This window comes from Bubalus bubalis, chromosome 1 (assembly GCF_019923935.1).
Source record: "Bubalus bubalis isolate 160015118507 breed Murrah chromosome 1, NDDB_SH_1, whole genome shotgun sequence".
In the NCBI taxonomy this organism is placed as follows: Eukaryota; Metazoa; Chordata; class Mammalia; order Artiodactyla; family Bovidae; genus Bubalus; species Bubalus bubalis.
The window spans coordinates 99,174,708-99,187,255 of record NC_059157.1 but is presented as its reverse complement, the minus strand read 5'-3'; the positions used below and the strand labels follow the sequence as shown (position 1 = coordinate 99,187,255).

General features: G+C 38.0%; 1 protein-coding gene across 6 annotated transcripts in view; it reads left to right on the top strand.

Moving 5' to 3' along the window:
- Positions 1-12,548, top strand: part of MORC1 (MORC family CW-type zinc finger 1) — a 171,297-nt gene that overhangs the window by 50,653 nt on the left and 108,096 nt on the right. For all 6 annotated transcript variants that reach the window (XM_025283715.3, XM_044941636.2, XM_044941629.2 and 3 more), the window contains 2 exons: positions 9,035-9,114; positions 11,715-11,788. In XM_025283715.3, coding sequence (XP_025139500.2) covers positions 9,035-9,114; positions 11,715-11,788 — 154 coding nt within the window. The remainder of the gene's footprint in view (positions 1-9,034; positions 9,115-11,714; positions 11,789-12,548) is intronic.

Here is a 12,548-nt window from a genome sequence, read left to right as displayed (position 1 = left end):
CTTCTTTTCATCAGCCTCATTGTTCTGGAAAGTACCAAGAGTCTCCTGGATCAATCAATATAGCTGATCTTTTCAAATTAAATTATTTCTCTCTTAGGGAGTTTGGGTACAAAATGGTTTAAGCCAATAGAAAATGTGGGTTTGTCTGTATTTTCTGGGGGAATTTTATTAAATTGAATTTTGTCTACCTAAATTACTTAAATCAAGTGATGGCTGTTTCCCATCCTAGTGTATTTTTTAAATGAACATTTCAATGTACTATTTTTAGATATATCTTACCAGGAATAGATATAATATAAATATTTATTTTATTCCTTAAAAGATACTTAAGGAGGCTTGAACCTTTGCCATGTGTTCACGGGGCTCTGATAAACTGTTAAATCTGATATTTGGTATCTACAGTAAGGACAGATTTAATTTCCCATGACTTTATCCCTTAGGCTTAACTTTCTCTCCATTTGCCTTATTTACTTGCATATTATTTTCCTCACAGGTTCTCTAGTGGCAAAAGTTTTATATAAGAAATATGTGAAGTTCTATCCTTGTTATCTCACCACTTGTGGGGTCACCCTTACTTTATTTCTTCCCTGAAAGGCACTCTATCTCTAATGGCCATATCAGAACAAATTAAAAGCTGGGAATGACCCTATGTGACCAGAATAGAAATGTTTAAAATATATTAAAATGTTTAAATACTCTGTCCACTTGACCACCCAAGCTCCAGTATACTTCTAGAAATGAACACTGGATATTATTTGTAAGAATACATACCTATACATCAGTCATTTCTCTGCTTTTATTGCAAACACAAAAAAGAACATTGGATTTTAGCTGTGTGAATTGATTTATAATTACTGGAGCTTCTTTACCCCAATGTCTCTAACAAGTTAGAAAAGGGACTGAGGGGAATTTTTAATCCCTTAATCATATTCTGTTCAGTATGTTTATCAATAATTTGGATAAAAAGCAATTTTGAGTTTATAATTGACCCTTAACTAGGAGGAATATCTTATATCAGGCACAATATGAATTGAAGTACAAATGATAAATGTAGTATAAATACTTACAGTCCTGAATTTAGATTTTTAAAATCTATTTGTGTTAATATATTAATACTAGACTGGATACTCATTTACATGAAAAAACTAGGTATTTTTATTGACCACTAGCCTGATACAAGCTGATAGGATGATGGGGTTGCTGAAGATGTTTATGGAACTTAGTGAACAGAACAAGATGTTAATAAACTGTGTCCTGCTGACACCATGTCTGGAGGGTGATGTTCAGACAAGGATGCTTTAGAAGGGAAGGGGACTTCCTAGCTCATAGTAAGGTAACTCTCCAGTAGGGGCTAATTAATGGAATTGAGCATCATGTTGTGAATGAGAGAAGAGTAAGTGAAAACTTGAAAGGCTGCCATGTGATGGTTGGAATTCTAGACGGCAGAACTTGAATGGCTGTATAGCACTAGAAGACCAGCTCAGCATGAGAGTGTTGTGCTATTTTTTCGCAGAGACACACAGATTACCTTTTACCATTGATGTTTAAGATAAGGGTACTCAGAGAAGTCACAGAGCAGGGCACCATACAGCATGCTCCCTGTCACTTTTGTCTCAGTGTTTTCTCCATGCTGGGGTGTTCTGAGAACTGAAGCAACAGCCCAGTGTTGCTCAGGTTATACCTGAGCTCTATTGAGCTGACTTTGCCATGTATATTTAGTATTTGCTTCATGAAGGGTGGATTTTCCACCATCAAATTCAAAGCTTCCTTATTGGACAGAGTCTAGGGACAAGACAAGAGTTTGGGAAGGTTTGATCCCTCACATAGCTTCCTTTGATTGAGCCAGTCCCTGGTCCAGTTAGCAGGTTTGATGTCCAGAATACTAAATCCAGTATGTCCAGGATGGGAAGTTTAGTTTCTCCAGACACATGACATAAAGTGTAATATACCAACTCAGAGTTGTGAGTGTGCCATGAAATTAATGAAGCAGTTAAAGGCACTCTCACTCAATATGAGGACAAATTTGTCCCTAAAAGAGCCTAAATTGTAGAAAGAATTATTGTTTAGGTAAGAGTTTCAGCTAGGTGATTTCTTTACATCTTTCAATGTAAAGATTTTAGAAGTCTTGGGATCTTAAATATTGTTTATCTATATAATACAGACAGGCTAATACATGGCTGTATTATTTGATCTTCAGCAACAGACATTACTGATTTCCTTTGGCTTTGGATTCTTTAGGTTTAGTAGAGAAATAACTCTCAGATTTATGCAGGCGTTAAATCTCTGCACATTAGGACTAAGGACGGACACTTTTGAAAGCTCCTTAAGGGAGATAGAGCCAAAGTATCTGTTTGAAGATCTCCATTCCTCATTATCACTGCTTTGCTTGGATTCATAGCACTGAAAGGAGCCCAAATGGTATGGAGTTGGAGTCCCCCATTTTCATAGGAGCAGCATGATCCTTTTAAAGATATTCAGGGACATTGAGTTTATGGTCTGCTGTTGAATATCCTGCAATGCCGTGCTTCTGGGACAGTCTTCATTTTTTAGGGATATTCCCCAACTGCTCACCTCCCACCCACTGGGACAGACTAACAATGTTTTAAATGTGTCTCTTTTGTAAATTGTGCATCTTATATATTCCTTCATGAGTTTGTATTATCTTAAATCATTTAATCTTTCAATATCTGAAAGTAGTTGAAAGCAAAATGTGGATCAGTGACACTTTGAGTTTTGATTTTGCCTTTCACTAGTTGTGGACCTTCAGCAATTGCTTAAACCTGACACTTCTCCACTGTGTATGGAAAATTCCCCTCTCCCTCAGGGTGGTTGAAAGGATTAAAATAAAAATATGTTTATTTTAAACATAATGCTCAGCATAGTTCCCACACATTTGTGAATAGACAGAGATTCATGGAATGAGGGGTTTTGGATGACTACTTTAGACAGAAAATTAGGGAATTTACTTTTTAAAATAAAGAACTTTTGAGCAGACAGCTGAACAAACTGAGAAAGTGAATGTATCTAACCCTATATAAGCAAATCACCTGCAGATTGAGTGACTTAATAATAAAGTAGCCATCTGTTATTGCTCAATGTCTGTGGGTCAGTAATTTGATAGTGGTTTTGTGGGGCAGCTTTGTTTTGGGATCTCCCATGAAGCTGACAAGAGATTTTGGGCAGGGTTGCTTTGGAGCTTGATGCAAAGTAGAAAACACACTTCCAAACGGGCTGACTCCCACGGCTGGCTGGCACTTTGGTTCCTCTTTACCTCGACCACTACACAGGACTGCCTGAGTATTTGTACAGGGATTGGTTTTCACTGGAGTGTGCAATTCAAGAGAACAGAGTAGAAACTGCAGTCATTTCAATGCTAGGCTCGAGAGTCATCTACCATCACTTCTTCCATATTTTGGTCACACAGATTCAATGTGGGAGGGGACTACATAGAGGCATGAACACCAGGAAGTAATAACCATTAGAGGACATCTTGGAGGTTGGATTCCACTATGAATCGTATAAGAATTTTATGGGATGATGTTTCCAGGAAGAGAAGAACAGCTCGTAGAGGCAGAGGGGAAAGGATAGTAGAGCTAGAGCATGGTGATTGAAAAGAGGTGAGGAAGATGGTGACAGGTTCTGTAGGGCTTGACCAAAATGGTAATAAGAGGAATTTGTATTGAGAATGTAAAGTCTTTTGAGAAGAGTGACATTACTTAATTTATTATTTTAGAGGATTACTGTGGCCGCTTAGTGGAAAATTGATTTTAAGGGGCAAGAAGGGAGGAAGGGAAATTAGTAGAATACCATTACTGTATTCTAGCTGAGAAATTACAGTGGCTTGAGCTGAGGTGGTAATGGTAGCAGTAATGAAACATGTTTAGATTACACGTGTTTAGATTATCTTTAGATTGTAAAGATAAGAGTCCACAGACCTCCTGACAGATTGGATGTGACATGAAGACAAGGAGCCATGAAAGCCTTCTAATGATATGGGAGGTGCGTGTGTGGGGGTCAGGGAGAATGGTGATGGGGATTCTTTCCACTTGTACTGGACATACTAAGTTTGAAAAGTCTATCTGACACCCAGGTCTTGCTGTCCACATCATATGAGCCAGAAAATTCTTGATCATGCCTCATTAGATGTTTTGATAAATAATGTAGGACTATAACTATTTTATAGTGTGACTAATCAGGCAAACTTGTACTTAAAAAGAAAATAACTATGGTTGTGAGTACTATAATATTGTGATTCATAACTGTGGGCTGATTTTTTCTGCATAATTAGAAGTTTAGAACTTTAATTTTCTTGTTGTCTGTTTTTTCAACTTAAAATTTAAAAAATTCTTTGTTTTATATTAGCCAACATGTTTTGGACCAATTATGTAAGTATGAGCATTAAAAACCAATGAAAATTTAAATTTTTGCGGGTGATTCTGATTAAAACAGTCACTCAAAGTGCTGTATTATGCTACAGTCTATAGTTTTGCCACATAAAGTCTTAAAAATTACTCAATATTTTTTTATATTTTGATTTCTCTTTAGGGGTTTATTTCTCTCTAGGGGATGTGGTTCCATTTTGCTCCTAAAATAGTAAAATTTATTAATTAAAACTCAAACAGGGGCTTCCCTGGGGTAAGAATTCTCCTGTCAATGCAGGGGACACGTGTTCGATTCCTAATCAGGGGAGATCACACAGGCCGCAAGGCAACTAGGCCCATGTGTCACACTTCTGAGCCTACACGCCACTTGCCGCACCTAGAGAAAGCCCGTGCATAGCAACAAAGACCCGCCACAGCAAAAAATTTAAATTACAAAAAAAACCGCTCAAACAGTACAGAGTTCGATACTGGAGAAGATCAAATAACTAAAAGCTCCCTTTACCACTTGTCATTCACTCTGTGCTCTAGCAATCTGTAATCTCCCCAAAGGAGAATCTCTGCCTGGAGTTTAATAAATACCCTCCCAGATCGTCTTCTGCATATTTACATACACATAAACCACATACACAATTTTTAAACATAAAATTATAAGTAACTTTTTTTTTTTAATTTACAAAAGTTCTCTTGGAAATCTTTCTTTGGCACTGTTAGATGCATGGTATAGTACTCTGTGGTTTAACTATTTATTGATGTGTAGTTAGGTTTTATGGTTTTCATTGTGTGTGTTTGTTAGTTGCTCACTTGTGTCTGACTCTTTGTGACCCCATGGACTGTAGCCTGTCAGGCTCCTCCGTGCCTGGGATTCTCTAGGCAAGAATACTGGAGTGGGTTGCCATTCTCCTCTTCAGGGAATCTTTCCGACCTGTGGATCGAACCTGGATCTCATGCACTGCACGCAGGTTCTTTACCATATAAGCCACCAGACAGTAAAATACCGTTTTCCTTGTTACAGTGCTAAACTGGATATGCTTGGGCATTATTTGAGATATGCATATTTATGCTCAAATATGATTATTTCTGTAGAATGGATTACAGAAGTAAATTATGAGTCAGAAGATAGATACACTGTTAATTTTGAGGGGCCCTGTTAATTTATCCTCCAAGAAGTAGAGACCAATTTATTTTTACACCAACAGTTGTGTAAGTGAGCTTTTGTGTGGTTCCAAATCTATATGTGTTATTAATAGTATTTTCTTATTTTATTTTTGCCATTCTAAGGAACAAAACTTTTATTATTTATTTTTTATTGTGTTTGTTTTCATTTTCCCTCAATACTTTTCATTCACCTTATGTTTTTAAGCTCTATTAGAAAGAAAATATTCAATAAATTGATTTATATAAAAAGTGGACATAAGCAAAACATTTGAATGCAATTTCATTGATGGAATAAAGTAGGGATGTAGAAGGTGAAATGTGTGAGGAAGAGTGGAGACATAAAATGAGGCAGAATTAGGCAAAGAGAGAAGGCAGAAACAAAGTGAAAACAGAGACCACAACATCCAGTGAGGGCAGAGGTCAAGTATATTCAGAGTTTGGGAGATGGTGTTGAAACCAATCTAACCACTGAGAAACTAGAAGCCCAGTTCTAGAAGGGACACCATTCCCTTGCAGGGAATGTTGCAAGGCTGAGGAGTAGAAGTAGATGGATTCTCTTCTTTTTCCTCCAGTATTACTCTGATTTTCAGAAGCATTTTTATCTTCAAGAGACCACGAGTAGGAAAAAATAATGTGTGAGGCTGATGGGGGCTTCTGATTATGGATGGGGATTTGCACAAAGATTCATTCTTTTATGAAAACAAGCAGATTTACTACACCAGATTTACAAAATCACATATATTTCGTAGCTTTCTTTAACTGTTGTGAGGTGTGTGTGTGTTGGTCACTCAGTCGTGTCTGACTCTTTGTGACCCCGTGCATTGCAGCCTACCAGGCTCCTCTGTCCATGGAATAATAAAATTCAAACCGTCATCTGAGATGTACACATTATCTGAGACCAGGTTATCTCAATGACCCACGCCATGAAGAGAGAGCATTTTTTTGTTTTTGTTGTTTAAAATTAAGCACTAATGCACAGTTGGCACCTTTTTATGCCACCTATGTTTTCTTGTCTGTAAACATGTAGTCTCTAAAAATGCTTGAGTAGTGTAATTCACATCATCTTTGAAGGAGTACCTCATTGTTCAGTTTCTCCTTAATTTCATTTTGACTTTTTAAATAAAGATTCAATTTAAGTGATTCAAATAAAAATAATTATGTGATTAATACGTGATTTTGTTTTAAAAAGCAAATGATAATTCCAGTGTATAGTGGTCAATGATTTCTTACTTTAAAACTTAGGTTTTGTTGTTCTCTAAATGTAACAGAGACTGATTTGAAATATACCTTGGTTATGATTTAAATGAACCACGTTTATTGTAAAAGAAAATCAAGGGAACAAATTGAGAATTGCTTTATCTTAGATTTTTATGAGTGTTCCTTTCTTGTACTGACTGTGTAAATCTTCTTGAAAAATGAACATTGAAGTCAGAGGTAAAGATACATAGTTATTATAACTTGAATTATTCATTAAACCATTGCAGTAGATGAATTTAGGATGTCATTTAGTGAGGTTTTTTGTTTTTATTGATTTTTTTAGCATTAAGCCTTTTTGTAGGTAATTAGGCACACTTCCACAAGTTTTTCAGATTTTTAAAAGATAAAGAACTGATTCAACTACTCATTTTATTTCATATTCCCAATGTATATTATCTCTAAGTGAGTGAAGTCGCTCAGTCGTGTCCGACTCTTTGCGACCCCGTGGACTGTAGCCCACCAGGCTCCTCCGTCCATGGGATTCTCCAGGCAAGAATACTGGAGTGGGTTGCCATTTCCTTCTCCATATTATCTCTAAAATACATACTAATATTTCCTCTATAGCATATATCTAATAGACACAACTTATAAGGTATTTATTAGGTAAAACATATTCTATTAAGTCAATTGACTATGAAGCAGCATTATTCTAAGTTCTTTAGCTATGCTGATATCTTTAATTCTCTTAGCAGTCTTGTGAGACAGACATCACTATTTTTATCTCAATTTACAGATAAGGAAATGGAATCACAGAAAATGAAGTCATTTGCTCAGTCTTTTGTAATTTGTACTCCTAGTAAGGGACAAACAAAGGCTTTTAACCCAGATAGAAGGGGCTCCAAATCTTGATTAATCATGATGGTGTTCTGTCCAGAGTATATCTGTACAGCTTCTGTTGAGATAATGGAAGAGTTTTAAAACAGACTCCAGCTAACAGCCATGTAAATTATGTGTGACCTGTTTGTATTGTGAAGAATTTGCACTACTGCTGACACTGTTTAAAAACCAGAGCATAGAAAAGCAATTCTAGATCAAGCTCGGATTCAAAAACCATTGATATTAGCCTAGATTCTAGGGACTGGTCAACTTTTTCTATAAAAGGCCTGAGAGTAGGTATCTGGACATATCCAGATACCTAATTTTTTCCTTTTTTTTAAAATCCTTTAAAATGGGGAAAAAAATTCTTAGATCTTAGGCTATAATAGAAACAAGCTGCTGACTTAATTTGGCCCATGAGCAATATTTTGCCTATCCCTGGCATAGACTCATTGGGCGTATATACATTAATAAATTTAGACTCTCTCCTCTGCACGAACAAATTTCTCTTTTTACATGTCTAAAATGTTTTGGCTTCAAAAGATGTTCTAGAATTCTCCATCTACCTCTCACTGCCTATCTAAAACTTGCCTTATCAGAGAATTGTAAGCTTCCAAGTCTACATGGATATGAGAGGCAAAAGTTATAGAATGAAGTATACAGAGCTTTGAGTATTCTCAGACCAAATATTGATCTGGAGTTTTTCTCTCTATGATGATTTAAACCAGCATTTAAAATCCTTATTCCAGGAATCCTCTATTATAGAAAAACATAGTTTCAACTGCTTTCAGAGAAACTCTGATTCTGCAGAGCCTTTCTCATCTCTATTTTGCTCACTTTGAGTGAGGAAAAAATATATATACATTTCTTTCTCTGTGATTGTTCTGCAGTATCTTTGCTTTCAGTAAAACCCTGAACCTTGAAAACAGGCTTCTTGAGCAATAAATTAGAAAAATGTTTTAGTAGTTTAAAATGATACATTAATGTGTGTTTTTGAGCATTTCAGTTAGAGATAATTATTTACGGAGAGGGAGAAACAGTTTACCCAGTATCAATGATGCTCTGGGTAAGAAGGATGGATATATTAACCAGAAACTTTGATAATGAAGCAGTTCAATAGAAAATTTTCTTTTTAAGAAATTATCACATTTTACATGTTTAAGTGAATATTTGTGTGGGCAGAGATTTTCCTGTCTCTCTCCTGAAGTTTCCCTACAGAAACAAAATGGCTCAATATTACAAAGCAAGGAATTTTTCTTAGTTATAAACTTTGCTGATTTAACAGCTGAATGCAACTTACTTGATGAATTTTTCTGAATAATAATGTGTCTCTGGAGTATATAGTCTTCTTAGGGTGTATTTTTGCATTGTGAACTTTAAAATGATAATCGGACTTGATTATGTTCTTTCCTATTTTGTTTCAGAAAGTATCTGTATGTCACATCTTCTTTTAAAGGAGCATTTAAAAGTGAAGTTAAAAAGGCAGAAGAAGCAGTAAAGAGAGGTATGTAATTGCTTGTAGCCTGTATCATTATTGTTATATGGCCTACATCATTATTGTCCGTTTAATCAGCAAACATTCATTGAGCAATTATTCTGAGACATAGGCTGTACTGTGTGGATCACAAAAAACTAGAAAATTCTTAAAGAGATGGGAAAGCCAGACCACCTGACCAGCCTCCTGAGAAATCTGTATGCAGGTCAGGAAGCAAGTTAGAACTGGACATGGAACAACAGACTGGTTCCAAATCTGGAAAGGAGTACGTTAAGGTTGTATATTGTCACCCTGCTTATTTAACTTATAGGCAGAGTACATCATGAGAAACACTGGGCTAGATGAAGCACAAAGCTGGAATCAAGATTTCCGGGAGAAAGATCAAAAACCTCAGATATGCAGATGATAGCACCCTTATGACAGAAAGCTAAGAAGAGCTAAAGAGCCCCTTGATGAAAGTGAAAGAGGAGAGTGAAAAATTTGGCTTAAAACTCAACATTCAGAAAATGAAGATCATGGCATCTGGTCCCATCACTTCATGGCAAATAGATGGGGAAACAGTGGAAACAGTTCAGTTCAGTCACTCTGTCGTGTCCGACTCTTTTTGACCCCATGAACCGCAGCACCCTAGGCCTCCCTGTCCGTCACCAGCTCCAGGAGTCCACCCAAACCCATGTCCGTCAAGGCGGTGATGCCATCCAACCATCTCATCCTCTGTCGTCCCCTTCTCCTCCTGCCCTCAATCTTTCCCAGCATCAGGGTCTTTTCAAATGAGTCAGCTCTTGGCATCAGGTGGCCAAAGTATTGGAGTTTCAGCTTCAACATCAATCCTTCCAGTGAACACCCAGGACTGATCTCCTTCAGAATGCACTGGTTGGATCTCCTTGCAGTCCCAGAGACTCTCAAGAATCTTCTCCGACACCACAGTTCAAAAGCATCAATTCTTCGGTGCTCAGCTTTTTTATAGTCCATCTCTCACATCCATACATGACCACTGGAAAAACAGTGGCTGACTTTATTTTGGGGGGCTCCAAAATCACTGCAGGTAGTGACTGCAGCCATGAAATTAAAAGACACTTGCTCCTTGGAAAAAAAGTTATGACCAACCTAGACAGAATATTAAAAAGCAGAGACTTGACTTTGCCAACAAAGATCTGTCTGGTCAAAGCTATGGTTTTTCTGTTAGTCATGTATGAATGTGAGAGTTGGACTATAAAGAAAGCTGAGCCCCGAAAAATTGATGCTTTTGAACTGTGGTGTTGGAGAAGACTCTTGAGAGTCTATTGGACTGCAAAGAGATCTAACCAGTCCATCCTAAAGGAAATCAGTCCTGAATAATCACTGGAGGGACCGATGCTGAAGCTGAAACTCTAGTACTTTGGCCACCTGATGTGAAGAACTGATTCATTGGGAAAGACCTTGATGCTGGGAAAGATTGAAGGTGGGAGGAGAAGGGGATGACAGAGGATGAGATGATTGGATGGCATCATGGACTCAATGGAGATGAGTTTGAGTAAATTCCAGGAATTGGTGATGGACGGGGAGGCCTAGCATGCTGCAGTCCATGGGGTGGCAAATAGTTAGACACAACTGAGCAACTGAACTGAACTGAACGCTGCTCTCACCATTGCAGGAATAACCACAATTAGTCAAATGTAATTCCTCCCTCTCAGGAACTTTATAACACATTTTCCATCTTTGGTTTTGTCTAAATATGATGTATTTATTATTACAAAAATAATTAAATTCTAAGGACACACTTGAAACTAGATTGATGTGCATCAGAAAACCCCAGGGACTTCCCTGATGGTCCAGTGGTTAAGACTCCGTGTTGCCACTGCAGGGGACTTGGGTTCGATCCCCGGTCAGGAAACTAGGTCCCACATGCCACAACTGAGTTCACATGTCGTAGCTAAAGATCCCATGTGCCACAACCACCCAGCACAGCCAAATAAAAAAAAAAAAAAAGAAACCCCCATTGTTCCGTTGTAGAGTTAGATGATTTTAGAGACTGATGTTACTTCCACTTTAAGACAGAATGCTATACACAATCAGTCCTCCCACAAAAGGACAAAGTAATCCTTCCCCAGTGATCCAGGAGTGAGGAGTAGCTCTGAATCCATATTTCATGGATTTTAGAGAGTTTCAGTCAACCAAACATTCAGTCATGACTTTTGAATTTGTATGTCTATGTATAGGTGGCTCAGACATAGGCAGCCCACCTGCAATGCAGGAGATGGTGGCAGGAGCCGTAGGTTTGATTTCTAGGTCAGGAGGAGGAAATGGCAACCCACTCTAGTATTCAGGAAATCTCATGGACACAGAGAGCCTGGTGGGCTCCAGTCCGTGGGGTTGCAAAGAGTCCGACATGAGTTGGTAACTAAATGACAACAAGTGTGTGCTCTGTAAGTTGTCATGCCTTAGAGGAAACACTATATAGCTACCTAACCTTGGAATGTGTGAAAACTGTAGAAGGAATATAGAATTTTCTGAAATTATTATCTGTAAGCCATTCTTACTGGTCATGTATATATTATGTATATGTAATATTCATTTAAAGATGTTTGAAAGAATTTTATTTTATTGAATTATCTTGCTTCTGTTTCTAGCTGAACTCATCTTGAAAGAAGCACAAATCCAAGTAAACTACTCTGACAGAACTTCTTTGTCTTCCTCTGCCAAGGTATGACATATAGTCTTCTTAAAGGGCGAACAGGGTCATTTGCTTTTTCCTGTACATAGTTGTCTCTTATCACTTACTTCCTAAACCTTTAAACAAGCTGAGGAGATAAAGTTCATTTTAACACAAGGTAAACAGATGAGACATTACTTTGCTAACAAAGGTTTGTCTAGTCAAGGCTATGGTTTTTCCTGTGGTCATGGATGGATGTGAGAGTTGGACTGTGAAGAAAGCTGAACACCAAAGAATTGATGCTTTTGAACTGTGGTGTTGGAGAAGACTCTTGAGAGTCCCTTGGACTGCAAGGAGATCCAACCAGTCCATTCTGAGGGAAATCAGCCCTGGGATTTCTTTGGAAGGAATGATGCTAAAGCTGAAACTCCAGTACTTTGGCCACCTCATGCGAAGAGTTGACTCATTGGAAAAGACTCTGATGCTGGGAGGGATTGGGGGCAGGAGGAGAAGGGGACGACAGAGGATTAGATGGCTGGATGACATCACTGACTCGATGGACGTGAGTCTGGGTGAACTCTGGGAGTTGGTGATGGACAGGGAGGCCTGGCGTGCTGCGATTCATGGGGTCGCGAAGAGTCGGACATGACTAAGCGACTGAACTGAACTGACCTGAAATAGATGAGAGCAGAGAAAGGGGAGGAAACTCAGCAAGTCGGGGACAGGCTGAGATTGAGAGCAAAGATGAACTAAACGTGGGGTGAATTGGGAACAGTGGGGAAGGGCATCACAACTCATTTCTTTAAAATGA